General features: G+C 36.6%; 1 protein-coding gene across 1 annotated transcript; it reads right to left on the bottom strand.

The window, feature by feature from the left end:
- Window positions 1-205: 205 nt before the first annotated feature.
- LOC117117614 (zinc finger CCCH domain-containing protein 13-like) lies at window positions 206-18878 on the bottom strand. Its single transcript, XM_033261977.1, has 14 exons — window positions 18733-18878; window positions 15629-15771; window positions 14079-14173; window positions 13146-13248; window positions 11591-11747; window positions 11145-11269; window positions 10107-10342; window positions 9614-9838; window positions 8499-9037; window positions 7206-7470; window positions 5246-6393; window positions 3829-4035; window positions 2234-2397; window positions 206-1415 (listed from the first exon to the last, which is right to left on the bottom strand). The coding sequence occupies exons 2-14, from the start codon at window positions 15731-15733 to the stop codon at window positions 1323-1325; spliced, it is 3462 nt and encodes a 1153-aa protein (XP_033117868.1). The 5' UTR covers window positions 15734-15771; window positions 18733-18878; the 3' UTR covers window positions 206-1322.
- Window positions 18879-19446: the final 568 nt, after the last annotated feature.

Genomic DNA, 19446 nt, shown 5'->3' with positions numbered 1-19446 from the left:
TTTTGTAAGTACAGTAATACAAAATGATTTCTTATTTGTTTGTATAATTTCAGGTTAGGCGACATTATATTTACTTGCATATCTTTACATAACTTTATTTCAACACAAATGGCCCAGACTCAACCAAGGCTGTTCTTCCCTGGAGCCATGTATAAAATACAGTGTAGGAAACAATCAACAATACTGAAGTTTTATTTATTTTTTATTTATTTATTCGACTTCACACAGGCAAAAATACAATAAAATATTAATGAAATAAAAGATTGCCGGTGACGTGAAAAGGCCAACAAATCACACCTCTGATATCGGCCGATCCCGAATTACACAGACCAAGTTGAGCAATATAAAACTACAACATTGTTTTATGTTTTCTAAAGTTTGTTTAGGTTAGTTGCATTTTGTTCGGCTGCTGTTGATTGTGTATTGAAATAACAAATAAATATTTGTTGGATTTTGCAGCAAGAATTTATAAGAATGAAAACAAATGTTTAATTCTGTAAAGCAAGCAGTCAAACGCATTTACACTTTTAAATTTCAGTTTAAATTTTTATTCGCAAAAAATTACAATTCCATTCCTCTGATTTCATATTTCACAAAGGGCACTGGGACAGTATTTTTTATCGTCTCTGTCAAGTGCGAGTTTTCTCGTCCGCTTTTTATATGGGTTGGTGTATGTTCAGAGGATGCCCCCACTTGTGCAATCGAGTGTACTGCTGGCAATATAACACTACAAATATACATCCATTATTTGTACGTTATCGTCTAGGTGTATCTTCCCCGAACTACCAGCCGTTAGTCTGTGGTTCTACTATGTATAACAAAGAAGTAATAAACTCTAGAATGTTACTCCAATTTTGACAAGTATAGTCAACCCCAGCGCCCTCGGCTCCCTGTGGGGTGAGTATACTCGTCGCCGGCAGTCAACGTGTTAAAAACAATGTGTTGCAGAACATCGTGGCATTGCATTCACCACAGAATCGTGTCGGACGACAACAGTCAGACGCACTGAGTGTTTTCAGCTTTAGTCCATTTCACTAGTCTTTTTCCAACACTGATTAGTCAAACAAAATTATCTAAATAAAAGTATCTTTTCCACTGATACAAGTAATTTTTCAGTCTTGCAAGGTTTAATACTGTTGTATCATTGCAAAAATATTTATCTCTGAACCAGTGCTGACGACAAACTCTTTCCTCAATTACTTGTCAGAACTTTCACTTTCTACTTTTTGATGATGTCGCCCTCTATGTATCAAAAGAAAAAATACACCCTCTTTATCTTGGCTAACAGTTACATTGTGATGGGTATCAATTGAATTCTAGACTTAAAGTTCTTGGCAGTTTCTAAACAGCTGCAGACTGTGTTTATATAGCTCTGGATCAACTGCTGAGGCACTGAACACACTTGCATCAATATCCTGAAAAACAATATGATATTAGCTATCACTTTGAAGGAATTAACCAGCTTAGTTCAGTCGGCTAAAATGGCAGTAGCCACTGAACCACAGAGATCCTTTCAGATCTTTAGTCTCTGGTTCAACTTGATATTTCTGCTTTCCTAGTGTTTTAGCTGTAGGGCTGAATACAGCATCTTTCAGAAGTGACGCTGAAGATGTCAGTCTGGATTGCAATATGGCCCAAGTGCATGTTAAAGAACATAGTACACACTTCCGTAAAGTGTACGAGCACAAGAGTGGGCATAAAAATTGGTCAGATGGCCAAAGAGAACTTTTAGATAAACATTGAGTGCCACATACTGCCTTTCAATCGTTAAACTTTGCAACTTGCATAAAAAATGTATTATATTTCATTATATTATTATTATTGTTATAAACCTTTTGTTCGATAAATACGTTCACTGATGATCTGCGTCGGGTTAAGAATGGTATGCGGAGCCACACAAATGAGATTTTTAAATTACTTTTGCGGGTCGCACTTTGCCGACCTGTCGTGTAGGGGATTGTCGTCCAATGTACTGCCCAATTCACCACCTAAAGGGCCCCACTGGAAACAAGTCTTCGGACTTGGCGGATTATCAATGGTGTGTTTCAAACCATAAATACTCCTATTAATCATAATTTTGCACCAATTTATTTAATTACATGATTACAAAACTTCATTGGTATATACTATTACTAAAAGACTTTCACTACAGCTTTTATGATTGTGAAGCTTACAAATTTATCATTCTTCCTATATTTGAGTATCTTATATTTGAACATTACTGAAAACTTACCCGGGGAGTCTTCCTGAGCTGTTTCCTTATCTGTAGGTCCCACCTGGCTGAAAGAGCTCTACGACAAGGGCCAACGTCTGACAGAAGTTTCTTTCGCTGATGAGCCTTCTGTTGAGCGTTGGCATTAAAGGCACCCAATGCGCAATCAAATCTTGGAACCTCACCTACAGAATGAAATACAACTTTAAGAGGCCTGGAAAGTGGAATTGAGTTTGTTTGTGGAAATATCTTGACATTTATGCCAGATTTGAACTCTTAAGAATCAGCAAAACTGTGTTTAAGAAAGTTTAAGTACAATTTCCAGTCATGGGGGGGGGGGGGGGGGGGGGGGGGGGGGGAAATCTGAAGGGAGAAATTTCTTTAAAATTTTGAAGGTAAGCCCTATATTTACTGGATATAAACCTATCTATCAATCTACTTAAAACCTCTGATATTAAATATTATTTGTCACAATATTTGTGAGGTCTCACCACGAAATGAGACGCATCATTGGTGAAATCGTATTGAAATATTCACTAAAACAGGCCAAAATCAACATTTTTACAAAATTTTGATTTTAATGTTTTTAAATAGCTTGATACTTATATTTTATGATTGTATACTTTGTAAGTGAATTTTCTTGCCAAAACAGTGTTCTCTGCACATATTCTGTAATTCTAATCATATTATTTGTACAGATTAGATTATCTTTGAGGCCAATTTTCTCAAAACGTGGTTCTTGTACACCTAAATTTTAAATGCTTACATCTCTAGATTTACTTATAGTAGGGAAGCCATTCAAAGACCAAATGAAAGCTTATAATATGATCTACCAAAATATAATATAAACTCAATTTTTGAATTTCTAACCATGAGATTCATTTTGTGTCGAGACCACACATTTAGAATCTGTCCACACTATTAAAATTTGTGTGATGTACCCATATATGGGCATGATGATGTCATATTTCACCCAAATATGGGCATATCACATACCGTAGAACTGTAAAACTTTCAATAGAGACCCTGGGCAGCTGCTTTTTTTTTTAGGACCCTTGGATGGCCTTCTTTTCGAGATGGGCATCTTTTCATGATGGTGCTTCTTTTCAAGATTACTTTTACAAACTATAGAAGGGGGTTCCTTTTTTTTTGGAATTGCTACTATAAAAAATTTTTCAACTATGGCATTCAAAATTCTGCCTAAAATTGTTTTAATTTTAACCATGCTACTACAATAAAATAATATTGATACTGACACGCTATCATAATAAAAGATAACGTCAGTATGAATGTATGTACTGTACTACTGTATATCAAAAGAAGCAAATATTATCCTGATTTGAAGCCCATGGGCACTTTTCAAGATGGGCTTCTTTTCAAGATTACTTTTGAAGACAGAAGATGGGGGGGGGGGAGAGAATCCTTTTTAAGACCATGCTCCCTCTCGAGATCAAGCACATGGGACTTTTTTTTGTTAAAGGTTTTACGTATATTTGTAACATTTAAAAAACAATTGATCAAGAATTGAGAAGTCAGGGTGTCTACAGGCTCATGAATAACATCAGCCTGTTAGGAGTTAGACTGTAAGCACAGAAGATTAGTTATAAATACTTTACCTCCTTCTGGTGTTGCCTCCTTACAGGCTTCAATAATACGCTTAATCAGACTAGGCCCAGCCAGAGCTCTTGAGACTCCAATACGAGCTAGGATACTGCCTGGTGTGAAGCGACTTAGAGCTGATCCAGGCTGGTTGGTTGCATCTTCTTTGGGGGCCTTGAAATCTACAGGGATACTACTCCAGTCTATCTCTAACAAGTCTTTTGCTGCAAGAGAATTTACTTTATTATAAATATCTTTAAATGCTTTTAAAAATGTTTTTTGCCTGAAGGCATGCAGCCTGAAGGTAATGTTTGACTCCTAATGGCTTCTATTCTCTCACAGCCCAATGCTGAAATAACTTGTAAAATAATTATTTTAGAAGTCAATCAGTGTTAACTCATCTAACCTAAGCTTTACTTGTGTTCACCAATGCTGTTTGGCAAGGTTGGTTAGGCCTTGACTCGTCACATGCATTTGGTGGGCCTAGAAACACTTTGTGATAGTAAGCAGGATTGTTTAATCTGGAAAGCATACTGAACACAATGAAAAATACTGTTCAATTATTTGGAATGTATAATGATATGATGACACTATGATTGACTTAAACATTCATTATTTTGAATGAGATTATCATACTATAAAGCAACACTGAATTGCTTACTTTGCATATTAAATTAAGTGATTAGAAAAAATATTTACCAATCTAGATCAACAAACATATTTATTGTTTTGTGTAATATTTCTTGCATAGTGTAGCCCCTCAAATTGGCTGATATTGGTATTAAAATGGCTGTACGTAAGCACAATATTATATGTTTGTACAATGCTGATATTTCGTCATTGTAATGTTTTTATTATGTATTTGCCAGAATGAATAAATAAAATTTTAAAATTACATTGTTTTGATCTGTCTCAATATAAGTTAACATAATTAGTCCTAATAAATTAGAAATTCACTTATTTTTCTTTTGTTCAGACAGTTTAACATCAATTCTGAATACAATAATTATACAAAATAATGCAGAAACCCTCACCACACTAAAAACTATACACCACTTTCAATAAATTTGAAATGAGAAAAAACTAGCAACTAGGCCCAGGGGCCTAGGAATTTCGCTCTATGTAGTAACTAGTGTAACCCAATCTGTGCTGCGACTGGTGCACGACCTTGTTGTAGAAAGCATTGGGCTAGTCTTTGAAAACAACAAAAAAGAAAATACTGTAGGGGCGCATAAAACCTGTAGTGTTTTTGGTTGACAAAGTACTCAATAGAAAATATGTGTCTGGAAAAACTAAATTTGCTCAGGATAGGCTGCTGAATGTCCCCCATTGAAAAGTTCTTAGACGTTGGTGGCACTGTTTCAAAATAGACCCGATAAAATGGTGTATACGCTTTTAAAAGATGTAACAGAAAAAAAATTAAAATGTGGTTACCTTTATCTGGTTCTGATTTTGTTTCCATTGTGGATGATATTCCTTCAGAACATTCATTGTGTAGAACCTTCTCAATATCATCATCGTCACTAAAGGAATCATATATATTGTCATTTGTAGCTGCTACATTTGATTCCTTCAAATCTTCCTCCATTTCTTTAGGTACATCTCCCTGTGCCACTTCTTCATTTGCTTCCTTTTGATCACAATGTTCCACTTCTGGTGGGAAAGAAACAAGACTCTCTTCGCTAGTGATCTCTTTTCCAGTTTGAATATGCTGGAATGCAGTTGGAGATATATGCTCTGTTTTTTCTGTCATTCCGTGGCTCTCACTCCTCAATCTTTGATGTCTCTCCCTGTCATAAAAATCGCCTTGTCTTTTGCTTCGATGATCAGAACTCACAGAACTCTGCTGACTGGAAGTGCTTCCTCTGCTACGACTTCTTCTGGCACGCTCTTGTATTTCAGGAGCACGAGCACTTGTTAAATCACGTTTCTGTTTGTATTCTTTCGGTTCCCTTCGTTGTTCTTCTATTACTGGTTTTATCTGTATATCTCTAGAGGATGGCAGTGTATTGTCCTCTTTCTTTGCATCAAATCCATCTGCATTCCACAATTCCTCACTTCCTTCTTCATCTGACCAGTCACTAAAAACTGCTTCAGGAACATCTCCTTTTTGTGACCGACCTTTAGACATGACATCACTGTCCACACTCTTTCTATCTGTTCTATCAGAACTTAATTTAGAGCGCTTCCGTAAGCTCTGCTCACTCCGATCATCTTCCCTTCTACGTTTAAGGAGCCCTTGGTCTGACCTTCCTTCATCTGGTCGTAATGGTTCCTGAATGGCAGGACCTGGTTCCTTATATCTAGCATCTCTTTCTTTAGAGTCTTCTTTCCTGTAATCCCTTTGTTCCTCTGCTGTCCAATCTCTATAGCGATCTCTTCCTTGTTGCGGAAATCTTCTGTCACCTTGCATATCAGAAGGTCTTCGGTAGTCATCTCGAGGTTGATCTCTCCTGCGATCCCTTGGACCTGGACTTGGGCTTTGGCCTAAGCCTCTTTGCCTTCCTGAAACACTGTCAAGTTGATGTCTACGCTTTTGAGATGGTGAAATGGATCGTACTTCATCACGTGGTGGTCGTTTTCTAAGAAATTAAGAATAATTATATATATGATTATATAATCAAAATGCAGGCATTTCTTATAGGATTTCCAGGACCACTGGAATTTTAAAATGTGAATGTTAACCAACAAACTACAGCTTCACACTGGTCTAAATATTATGAAATAATAATGTTTACTGGGAGAATCAAATAAAACTTAGTCATGCATATACTGTAGTACATATATATGAAATTTAAAATGGTTTGTTCTTTGCTTTAATTGTGAAAGTCTGACTTCTCACAACAACAAAAAATTCCACTGTAAGAGCCTAATAAATAGACTTATATTGGCCAAGCACTGCCTTAACTACAGCCAACTCAAAACGACCATTCCGTTCAAAGTTAGTATCTTAAGTCGGCTCAGGGTTGCACTGCAAACTTTCACACTTCCTCCTTGGCATCCAACCAAGGTTTCTGTGTGAAATGGTATAACCAGGTTTCTGTGTGAAATGGTATAAGATGTCAAAATTGGCCGCTATCAATGCGACCTTGGCAACCCAGGTTCAGTTTACATTCAGATATGAAGATGGGCCGGCCCTGTGGGACCCGAGCTCACTTTAAAGTCAGACTAAACTAACGTCGACTTGGGCTGGTTTAAGATATATCGATTTGATTGTTCACTTAAAAAAGGTGCCCCTGAGCCGGCTTGGAAGCGGTCCTGAGCCAACGTAACTATTAAGTGTCATTGGGCTTTTAGTTTACTGAGAATCACATAGTTCCATCATGTATTGGTAGGTGAACTTGCTGGTTAATGCAAAAAAAAAATAAGAATGTTAACATGTTTCTATACTTGCCTGCCATCAAGACTTTCTTTACGATAATAAGCATCTCCATGATGATCGTACCTCTTGTCTTCAAAATGCCCTCTTTCCCTGAGTCGTCGGTCATCTTGGATTGGAGGCGCATGGTGGCGCTGTGTGGGTGGATACTTGGTTGGATGTTCTCGATACCGATCATCGATAGGCATATGAGGATGTGGGGGGACACCGCGGTAATACTTGGGATGCCCACGTCCATGATCTTGAGGAAGATATAGTTCTTCAGATCTGTCCTTGTAGCCTAAAATTTTTTTTAATAATAGCAACAAAAATAACAATATGTACCACATATCCTAATAGACATATTATCATTTTATCATTCACTGTTACTATTGCTGTTATAATTATCATTATCCACTGCATACACAGATTCTAGGCATCTGATTGATTAAGAAGTGGGAAAAAGAATGTACTATTCCACTACGGCACAGGTGGGTAAAGTGCGGATCGACAGCGAATTTTTTTTGCGACAAGCGGTAACATTTAAAAACCCTATGTGTGCAGCCCACCAAGCAACTTTGAAAAAACAATTGATTTTTTTACAGCCCGACACCATTCATCTGCAAAAACTAATATTAAAACTGAGAATAAAGTGGTATAAAAGCAGTACTTGGAGTTTTGGAAGCACACTGGAAAGATCTGAGTTTGGGTGCAGCCCTCAGTGTTAAATCAAAAATTCACTTTGGCCCTCTGACCTATTTTTATGCTCACCCTTGTCCTATGCAATTGTGCCCTGTCGCGCGATGTGCAATCTCTAGGCCGCGTTGTTATGTAATTTATAACTGGCATGAACGGCAAAGAGACGCGACCTATGCGACGCTGAGAAATTGGACCTTTGAACGTCTAGGCTTAGGAAGTAAGCTTAGGCCTACTTGGTTGGGTGTGTAATATTTTTATTACTTGTTTAGGTCTCGTAGAATCTGTGTATGAGATATATAAAACAAATATTGACTGCTCTAGATACGGGGAATGGTTAAATCTATAGCCACTTAGTGATGTGGGAAGATAGGCTACACGTTCTCCACATCACCACATGAGCAGTCAATATTTGTATATTATTATTCATTACTTACTTATCAGTGTTATTGTTGATATTATTATTATCAGCAAAAATAATCTAAAAAACATGACGATGGAGCTTATTAAGTTTGACTCTTAAAAACATTTATGATTATTAATAGGCAAATTCTATGCAAACATGAATATACTTGTTTCTAAAAAAAAAAATCACATTTAAAAAAATGTTCAATAATGTGATTAACGTCCTACCTGGTGTTGGGGTATATTTCCCACTTTTCCTGGAGTCAAATCTCTCACTCGAGCTGGTTCTGTAGTGCTCTGTTCTGGGCCTAGGAGAGGTTGAACGCTTTGAAACAGCAGGTGAATAGGACCTTTGAGAGCTTGAAGGGGACGGTGAACGAGGCCTCTTCCTGAACTGAGTTGGCGGTGTTGGTCCTCTGCTTGACGTCTGCGACACTGTCCCATACGAAGCAAGTCCTCTTTTGGCTGGCAAATTTGGAGAAACACCGCGATAGCGTTCAAATGGTATCGGAGAGGCACGCAGCTTTTGAGGGACTGGGGAAGGACTTCTGTCGCGATTCACAGAATAAGGAGACTCGGACTGAGTCGGTGTTGATGGCGAATAAATTTTAGAAGATGGAGATGTGTGTCCACGTCCCTTTTGAGTCCGTGGTGGAGGTGTGAGGGATGTTCGTTTATGTGGAGCAACTTCTGCAACACTTTTTCCACCTCTCTTTTGATGCGAAATTTTAGCAACAATTTTATCATCTTTTGGACCTGAGCGACTCCTGGAAATAAATTATTAGTTTCAAATTAATCATAATTAATCCTTAGGCAGGCCTGAATGCCTAGCTGTCCCCACAGCTATGGCAGCACCACTGAAGGATTCTAAAGCCCTGTACTCGACATGCCTAAATATGGATGGATTTCATTGGTGTGATAACCCACACGTCCTAAGACATATTTCCAATGGGGTCGTTCTGGTTGTGAATTAGGCAGCACACCGGGAAACAATCTTCTACTCTTTTCCAAAGAGTCTACTGCTTTCTTTAATGCATGTATGGCCCATTTTGGACGCTAGACTAATGGCTTGAACGTCTACACCGAAAGATTTTGAAACTTGAATTTCAGCCCTCCAGCTGAAACACAAGAGGAGCAGTGATGGGAATTGAACCGCCACGGTTCAGTGCAGCACACAAAATGGCTACCACCGGTTATACAATAGATAAAATATACAGTCAGATGTTACAGCCAATGAGTGCCTCGAATTCAATCGCTGTATGTAAATAAATAAATGACCGGAAAGCCCAATATTTTTATAAATTGTTTTTTGTTTTTTATTGCACTTTCATTTCTTTACATACCTTTTCCTTTTCTTTTCTACATCCTTTGACTTTCCTTCCATTTTGCCATCCTTACCCTTTCCCTTAGTTTCTTTGTGTTTACTTTTCTTTGGTTGAACATCCATATCTTGAACTTTAGACCTCTGACTTGAAACTGAAGGTATCTGTTTACTAGTGGTCAAATTTGAGTGACCTTTGTGTTTCCGTTTAGGCATTTCAGGTGAAATTATTCGTTTGTCTTTCCCACTATAAAGAAAAGAATTCAAATCAATCAATCAAAAGTTTAATTTATATATGGCAGTATTGAAAAATATATTTCTATATTACAGGATGCAGAAGGTGCATCCAAAAACCAATTGATGTTTTAAGAAATATGCAATGTTTATATATACAGAGGTTACTCATACCATGGGGAAATAGGATTTTATTTATAATAAATCAATTGCTTCTCATTGAATTGATGTCATAAAACATGTACAAGTAACAACAAAAATAATCAAATTTAAAAACTCACGATTTGTATTTTTTTTCGCGAGACCTGCCACGTTTCGGCTTCACTTCAACCACTGGATGCCCCTTCTCTCGCTTGCCTAGTTTCTGGAGCTTTTTCTTTTTGGATTTTCGACTGACAGGCGATGGGGACCTGGAGCTGCTTTCATCACTGCTGCTACTGCTACTACTGCTGCTGCTACTTGTTGTGCTGTCACTGTCACTACTCGAGCTGGACGATGAGCTACTCTCACTAGTTGACTGTAAGCATGAATTTAATAATTTTTTTTTTATAGCGTAAGCACACTTGTTAATCAATAGATGATGTATCATTATGAGGCTTAGTGTGTGAAGTTGTAATTAGCGATAAAAAAATCTTTACATTGTAAAGAATATGAGGACTTGAACCCTGGGGTTGAAAGGCAAGCATCCCAACCACCAAGCTACATTCAATCATCACTGTATGATTAAAACATATGAGGCTTGCATTTCAAAACCAGCGTAATTTCGCTAATTGTTAAACTGAGAAATTAGCATAAGAATGTGGCAATATTGTATAATGTAGTACTGAGAATCCATAATACTTTTAACTCATAAATTTGGCAATAGTATGTCGATTCCAGTAAAGGACCCATCATTTTAAAGCTTACAATATAGAGATAAGAATTTTAATAACCAACTTTCAGTTTTGCGTCAATGATGCTGGTTTTGGGATGGAAATTCTTATATAACACTGAACACAGAACCCTGGGATTTCAACCACTAAGCTATAGCTTCACTCCATTAACATTGCAGGATTTGAACCTAGGACCCTCAGATTGGAAGGAAAGCTACTTATATTTTAAAGCTACCTAAAAAAAAAAAGAGAAAAAAATATAAACTAACAAACAAAACTAAAATAAATTAAAGTAAAGTACTAAATGATCTCTATGTCATTTTTCTTATTCCGACAGTGTTTTGAAGTTGGTCAGTGACGGCCAAGAATTCTCATGGAGAAAATGGCTAAAGAAACAATTAAAAAGTATTTATTCCGCAAAACCCCTCCACCCACAATTCATAGTACCTTTTCTTGATGTACATGTTCCCTCTCGCTATCCAATTCTTCCATTTGCGCCAGTTGTCGTTTCAAGTCCTGTCGTCGTCTTTCTAATTCACGTTCATGCTCTGAATCTTGATCTACTGAATCATCTGAAACAATACAAGGCATGGTGGGAAATAAACAAACCAATGCATGAAGAAGTAAACAAACCAAGGCATGATGGGAAAAAAACAAGCCAAGGGAAGAGATAGTATGGAAAATCATTTTATTGTGAGATGTCAAAATTATTTACATTTGTTAACTTTTAAATGTATCAAGCAAAATTTGAACTAAAATTTATAATTTATCAGGTAAGAAAAATTGTTATATAGCTGGATTTTAAAATTTTTTTAAAAATTATTTTTATTACACACACAGTACAGTACTGTATATTTCCATTATGAGCAGAACAAACTGATTGAGTGATTTACCTTGACCTAGAAATCTGTCCCAATCTCGGCCATCATCTTCTCGCTCACTGCTAGGAGAACGTCTTTTTGATACCACCGGGCCAACTTTTTTCTCTTTTGATTTCTTCTTCTTTCTTCGCTCCAGGTCCTTATCTTTGTTTCTTTTGGATTTTTCTCTCTAAAAATTAAAAATCAACACCAGAGCTATAATAACACTGTTTGGATGTGATGTGATTTTCTATTGTTTCTTTCATATTTTGTTTTCAATAAAATGAAAACCTGATCAACCACTACCATTAAAAATAACAAACAACAAGAACAACAATGACAAAAGCAACATTTTCAACAATGACCAAGACAACAAGGTCAATAACGACTGTGACAACAATGTCAACAAGACAACAACAACAATGGTAACAATATCAACATCATCAATACCAACAAGAATGACAAAAACAAAAGCTAATGATAACAATATTGAAAACATTAATGACAATAATAATATATTTTATTTTTCTATTTTGAATATTTAAATACTGTTTAATTTGTAAGTTTAATATTTCATGAATCCTTTTCTTTTAATTTTTAATGTCTAACTCATATCTAAATCGAATTTAATATTTTGGTTCTCTTTTGCATGTAATGTCCTTTTTTTGGTACTACATTTTCTATAATATTAATGTAAATAATTTTCTGAATACAAAATTTATTGTTTTTATATATTGTATATCATATTGATGTAATAATAATTTTATAATTTAATTTTGATGTTTTGTAAATGAATGTTTATTATTCTAAAATATAATTTGATGTTTTGTCCATTTCTGTGACCTTTTACATGTTATTGTTCTATTTTTAATATTTAACTATAGTAAATACCATCACAATTCAGCTTTGCTGCAAAGATGCATTTTATGTGAATTTATTGAATATTAAACCAGTCATCTATCTATCTATAACAACGATAATTACAACAACAAAAAACAATAATTACAACAACAAAACAAATAATGACAATAAAAATAAAACAGCAGCAACCAAGCAAATCATTAAAAAACTACTGTATACTCCTGACTCCTTCAGAAGGTTTTTTATGTTATATATCGTCGCTCACATCACGAACTAACACAATCAGATTAGATTGTGTTAGTTCGTGAAATTACAGTAGCGTGTCAAAACGAGCACGTATTGGTTGTCAAGCACTTTTGTATTCCTTTCCACACAAAAAGTCGTTAACAACAACAGCGCGTATTTTGACACGCTTTTTTGATTTCACAAACTAACACTATCTACTTCGATTGTGTTAGTTCGTGATGTGAGCGACGATATTTTGATAACACTTGCGCCATAAAGCTCTATCAAATGAATTTTCTTTGACAAATAACTGTTGTATGCCCATATATAGTCATGATGAGGTCATATGTGGTCATGATGAGGTCATATATTGTCATGATGAGGTCATATATTGTCACGATGAGGTTATATATGGTCATGATCAGAAGTCATTAATATATTTAGTTATGTCACGTTTTTGTCAAATAAAATTTGATACAGTGTGGACATGACATCACCTCACCTTTGATGAGGGTGACCGAGATCGGTCATAGCTATGCTTCTTCAGCTCCGCACGTTTACTCTCAACTCTCAAGCGAAGGTCCCCAGCGTCTGCCTCTGAAGATCTAATTAAATAGAAAACATCTTTTAAAATTTCAGGAATTCATATATTCACTCCAGCAGATCCCTATTACCCATATTCCAATACCAAAACTGTATTCTGCTGAATGCATGAATTATATTTTATACAAAACCTGTATATATTTTGTTAATTTGATTGGTTGAAAACAGGAGATTGAATTTAAATGAATACTAATGGTTACTTGAGAACTAGTCAACGATTGTTGAATAGTACTTTTTTATCTCCAAGACGACAAAAATCTCAAAAGCAACGTGACACAAGAGAGAAAAATAAGCTTAGCGTAGTTACAACCCACTCGTCAACAAGGAGTTGGTCATTCTGTAGCCCTCACTCTGCTGATAAAATGGCAGGTCCATTTGGTACTTTGAACGAAGAAGGTTTTGAGGAATTACTGAATGAAAGTGATGTTAAATCAACAAAAAAAAAACAATAAAATAAGCAGTACTCACAAACACCCTGTGAGTAAAGAAGATATAATGAAGATTTTGCTATCGTTAGATACAGCTAGGCCTAGGCTAGGCCTACACCCGAGGGCCTATGGAGTACAGGACAAAGTATTAATTGATATAATGTAGAGACTTTCCCCCTCTGTTGTTTCACATAGGCCCTGTAACAATTTTAAAACTGCCCCTACTACACCACATTGCTTAAACAATTAGGCAACCATTTTACCAATCTCAATGAATAATTTATCATACGGGTTATCTCTAGTTTAAACTCTGCTACAGTACACATGTAGTATTTTGGAGTGAAGAAACATAGTACCAAGTACTGTACAGGTAGGAACAGTATCTAGGTAGAAAGATAATTTACCTGTATGGGCCATGCTGAAAATGACACTTAGATCCAAAAGCACAATGGCCATCCCTCAGCCAATTACGACACTTATCTTGACGATTTCCATCACGCTGAAATATAAAACATTTGTCAAATACAGTAAATATCATTCTAAAATTAAAAACAAAGAGACAAAAATTGATTGCTAGAGGATTCCACTATTTGAAAGGGAACATTTTAAAACGGCAAAAAACCAAAACGGCAACACTTTCAGAATGACATACTGTTGGTAATTGGCAAAAAGGCTATAAAATAAAATACTACTAGGCTACTAGGCCTAGAGCGTCTAAGCCGAGGGCTTAGTAAAAAGATTGAGGGAATCACAATATAAAAGCAGTAAACTTTTAAATAATTAAAACTTTAAAATACAGAAAAAATGAGGCTAAACAATTTGTCATAAAAGTTAAAAAGCGCGAAAGGAAAAAAACACTTTAAAGAATAACAACATGAATAACAACTTTAATAATAATAATAATAATAATAATAATAATAATAATAATAATAATAATAATAATAATAATAGTAATAATAACAACAACAACAATAATACAACATACAAATTCAATAGTAAGAAAGACTGGGATATACAATATAAAAAAAGTGAACTTTTAAAATCAAAACCTTAAAATACAATTTATGTCATGAGAGTATAAACGGGAAAGAAAATTAATAATAATAATAATAAATAACACTTTAAAATTAACGAAATAATTCGCCATGGATGTGTAAAAAACAAAACAAAACAACAAAAAAAACCATTCAGAAAATTATAAACTGCTGCCTGCGCCCAGTGGCGCTTCAGTCTAGGCATTGATTTTTTCTTCTTTGCCATTTTGGTCTACGCCTATTGCCATTTTGGTAGTTGACATGGCCGTTTTGGTCTGTAGCCGTTTTGGTACTTACAGTATCATTGCCATTTTGGTTTATTGCCGTTTTGGTCATTGCCGTTTTGGTCATTGCCGTTTTGGTCATTGCCGGTTTGTCCAGAAACCATTTGAAATCGGGAAGGGGAAAAAACGAACAAGAACCAGCAAAGAGGAGAAACAAGAAGTAAAAAACTAGGGAAAAAGACATGGTTAGAAACAAGTGAAAGATAAAGGGAGATGATAAACAGGAGATGAATAATGGTTGCCACTTCTCATTTTTATTTATTTGTTTAAAGTCTATTTTGTATAGCACAAATTCTGCAACATGCGCTCAAGGGCACCGTATTACACTATGATGTACAGAATGGTATATATTAATATTTAATTTGAGCTGGAGATACATTAAAAACTAATTTAAATGTGCACTGAAAATCGCTAGGAAAATACAGCTGCACAAAATTGTAGGCCTAACTTAACTTAACACATTAATTGTAACTGAAAATGAGTCAAGGCCTATTTTCCACAAAATCTGCACATAAATTGAGCCATCGAGCCTTTTTCTAATATCCATGGATGGATTCTAGCCCTGATTTTTGCACAGGTAAAATATTCCCCACACAGACCTTATATTACAGTCTGGGGACACCCAGTTTTACATACCCCTCCGCTTGCTCCTGGACCAAGCCGCTCAAACACACTAGGCCGCCTCGACTCTGTAGTATCTCTCATTTTCTTGGATTTATCTACAGTGATCCTTCTTGCCATGAATATGATGTAATCCTTTCACTCGACCATCAGTCTAGCTGTGGAAAAAAGTTTCTTAATTGATGGAGGAGATTCATTTATATACAGATTCAAATATTCTAGGACTAAACATCCATAACCTATGCATGCTATGCCTACTTTACTTGTTTTAAACAGTACTAAATCGAGGTAAGGCTAGGCCTAGCCTAATAGTGTTGCTAGTCTAATATTTCCGGTGCCTATATTTCGATAGAACTATCGCAAAATCAAACATAAAAAATTCTTCCGCGTTCAGTTTTTGTGTGGAACACAAAAAAAAAAGTCAAATTTGAGTCTTATTTTGCTTTCTTTTCATGTTTAGAGGATGTCTAAATTTGAGTTAACTAGCAATTTCTTATTATTTATAATCACCTTATTTTGCGAGTTAGCATCCCTCAACTGATCATCGAGCCCCCCCCCCCTCACTTCACCTTCGCGCCCCCAATCAGCACCCCCATTTCAAGACTTCTAGATACACCACTGGAGCCAGGGAAAAAGCCCCGGTGGAGAAGCCTATAGCCTTATGTATAAAAAAATTTGTATTTAATTGATTTATAAGGTTAACAATTTACAATTAAACATACCTACGTTAATAAAAATAATGTTTAGTCACCAAGTATAAAAAAAAGTGGGTTTTGAACTATATAGACAAATGGTTGAATAGTGGAGAAAATTGGTATGATGTCTATTACTGTTACTCGTTACTTGTTATTTGTATAGCGCCTTTCTTTTCAGTTAGGAAGCACTGAAGTTCTTTTCCATGGTCATTGGGTCCACATGCTAAGTGTTGCTGCTGACAATCAGCGCAGGAGCAGGTAACCCCCCAGGTACCCATTTATACTCCTGGGTGAAAAGAAGCAATGCAGATAAAGTGTCTTGCTCAAGGATACAAGCGAAATGCACAGCGAGGGATTGAAACCCCGACCTCGAGTTTGGGAAACCAAACTGTTCCCGCTGCGCCAAACCGCTTCTACTGTGCTGTTGATAGTCTTGTCACAGGGGCTGGAGGATCCAGAATTTTTCAAACGGCGGAGAAGGGGCACAACAGTTTTAGAATAGATAAGTGAGTAGCACATAACATTAATATGCATTGACATTTTAAAAATTTAGTGGCAAGACGAGGGGGGGGGATGTGCCTCCCTGTGTCCCCTACACACTGGATCCGCCCCTGTGTCACACTACTACACCAATGATTTGTGCACCTTCTGATACCATATACAGCTACGTAAAAATAATTTAAAATTCTATGGTGAATAAAAATTACAATTACAGTTACTCCCATTTACAAATATACCTGTAGGCCTAAATCGTTAATCTACAAACTGTCACAACACTATATAATTCAACTAAATGAAACAAAAACCGTGAATTCTAAGTGTGAAATTCTATAGTCTGAAAATATAGGGCCAAGTGCTTTCTAGTGGCCATCTTTTAGTCGGATTTGTCAAGACTGTAATTCAAACATGGAATAATTACCAAAAAGTATTAAAAACATTCCAGAACTTTAGTGCACAGAGCATATTTTGCATTTAAAACAAACAAAATACAAAAATAGGGTGACGATAAATTCGCCCTTGTTGTAGTTTGCACTAAATGCATCCACTCGATCTGGCATCCACTCGAACTGGCATCCGCTCAAACTTACATCCGCTCGAACTGACATCCGCTCGCATTGACTGGCATCCATTGAGTGCTAGTTTTAGCAGGGAACCTTCATGTTTTGGTGTACAGTAGGCCTAGTAATATTGTACTTTGTCAAGTGTGTTTATGCAACATATGACGAAAGTAAAATGACAAGAAAAAAATTTCCAGCTGATGATAATATCACTTTTATTTGAAAAGTTATCACAATGATTTAATAATATATTTAATGATTAAACTACATGCAGTACTATAGTAGGAAAGTAAATTTAAGTTTGATAAAATCAAAATTAGCCGTTGTAGGCTTGTGCATCGCGGGCTTGGGCCGACGCTAATTTCGATCGAGTGAACAATGTAGGTTTATTAAAGTATGAATGCGCATGTGTTATTTATTTCACGTTGACATATCGTTTACTGATTTGTTTACGGTCACGTAAAACCCTGTCTCTTATACACATCTAGATGTGTATAAGAGACAGCTTTTAGTCGGATTTGTCAAGACTGTAATTCAAACATGGAATAATTATCAAAAAGTACCAAAAACATTTCAGAACTTTAGTGCACAGAGCATTTTTTGCATTTAAAACAAATACAAAAATAGGGCGACGATAAATTTGCCCTTGTTGTAGTTCACACTAAATGCATCCGCTCGAACTGGCATCCGCATGAACTGACATCCGCTTGATCCGACATCCGCTTCAATTGACTGGCATCCGTGTGCACTGCTGTCTGTACAGACAGCCATAACATCCAATTTACGCAATTCAGACTACTCGGCGTTCCATACAATAACCCTTATTTAGGTACTGATTATCTCGCAGCCGAACTGGTCCGCGGCAGAAATGGACATCATTCGCTAGGCCTACAGTAGGCCCAGACTAGGGTCTAGCGTAGGCTAGCAACTCGTGCTGGACAGGGTACTGTACATTTTGATACATCCCTGCTCGGCGACGAGGGCATAGGCCTATCCCCATACTGCGGATTGGGTGCTGGATTGGATTTTCTTTTTTTTTTTCTCCTTTTTTTATTTTTCAGCATACAGATTCCGTATTTTGTGCAATATAAATGAATAACCTTTAACCTTTAGGCTAAGCCTAGCCTAGGCTTACTTAGTAAGGCTCTTCTTTTAGGACTGGTACTGCTAGGCAGCCTAGCCTAGGCCTAGCTAGGTAGGCCCTACCTAGGCCTAGCCTAGCTACGAGAAAGTTTGACCAGGGAGTTGTTAACAACTCCCTGGTTTGACTTTGTTTCTATGAAAGATAAGGCAGAATCTAGCCTAGACTAGCAATTACCATTAGCCAGTTTCACTCTACGCGTAACACAACATTTATTTTACTTACTTCTTATTTTAAATTGCTCTGATATTTAAAACAAAAATGTAAAATGTTACACTCCTTTCACAACAACACCAGCCGCCATCTTTGTATAAAGAGTTTAGTCTTCAAAATACAGACGCTTGGAAATCCCTTTCTTCATTTAAAGGGCGCCGGATTTCTGCATTGGCAGATTCAGAGCAAGGTACAATCAATTCAATTTATTAAATTGCCTTGTTCAGATCCTCCAATTTTCTCTATCATGATAATATATTATTTGTTTATCGTATGGTCAGAACATAACGCTTGAATTTTTTAACCATAGACCTATTTAAATAAGATTAATAGGTCCATGGTTCAGTGGCGGCGCCAGAGGGGTGGCGGGGGCTTAAGTCCCCACCGGACAGGTCAAGTTCCCCGCCCCACCCCGCCGGACAGAGCTCGTCGGGCAGTCAGACCATAAAATATATAAAAATAGGCCCACACAAAGCAAACACATGTCTGTCACAGTCTGAGAGTGCCATTTTCGGCCATCTAGAGGTTGATTCTTTTTTTTTTTTAAATCTCATTTGGAAGGGGAAACCCCCTCTTTTGGGAGGGGAAACACCCTCTCAAACCCTCCTCCAGCTTGGGCCTACGAGCTCAAGCCCCCCTGTCGGACAGCTCCCCCACCCAGAAAATATATCCTAAAGACGCCACTGCATGTTTTACACCATTAAGCCAGATAATAACTTTAGTAGA

This window comes from Anneissia japonica, unplaced genomic scaffold, assembly GCF_011630105.1.
Source record: "Anneissia japonica isolate Jap-2015-1 unplaced genomic scaffold, ASM1163010v1 scaffold3334_len1275209_cov185, whole genome shotgun sequence".
In the NCBI taxonomy this organism is placed as follows: Eukaryota; Metazoa; Echinodermata; class Crinoidea; order Comatulida; family Comatulidae; genus Anneissia; species Anneissia japonica.
This window is presented reverse-complemented; position numbering and strand designations above follow the sequence as displayed.

Coding starts and splice junctions, on each gene's coding strand:
- LOC117117614 (XM_033261977.1), bottom strand. CDS start 15,733: ATGGCAAGAAGGATCACTGTAGATAAATCCAAGAAAATGAGAGATACT. Junction 7,471..8,498: donor GAAATATACCCCAACACCAG/GTAGGACGTTAA, acceptor AAAAAATTTTAG/GCTACAAGGACAGATCTGAA. Junction 2,398..3,828: donor GGAGGCAACACCAGAAGGAG/GTAAAGTATTTA, acceptor TTCATTCTGTAG/GTGAGGTTCCAAGATTTGAT.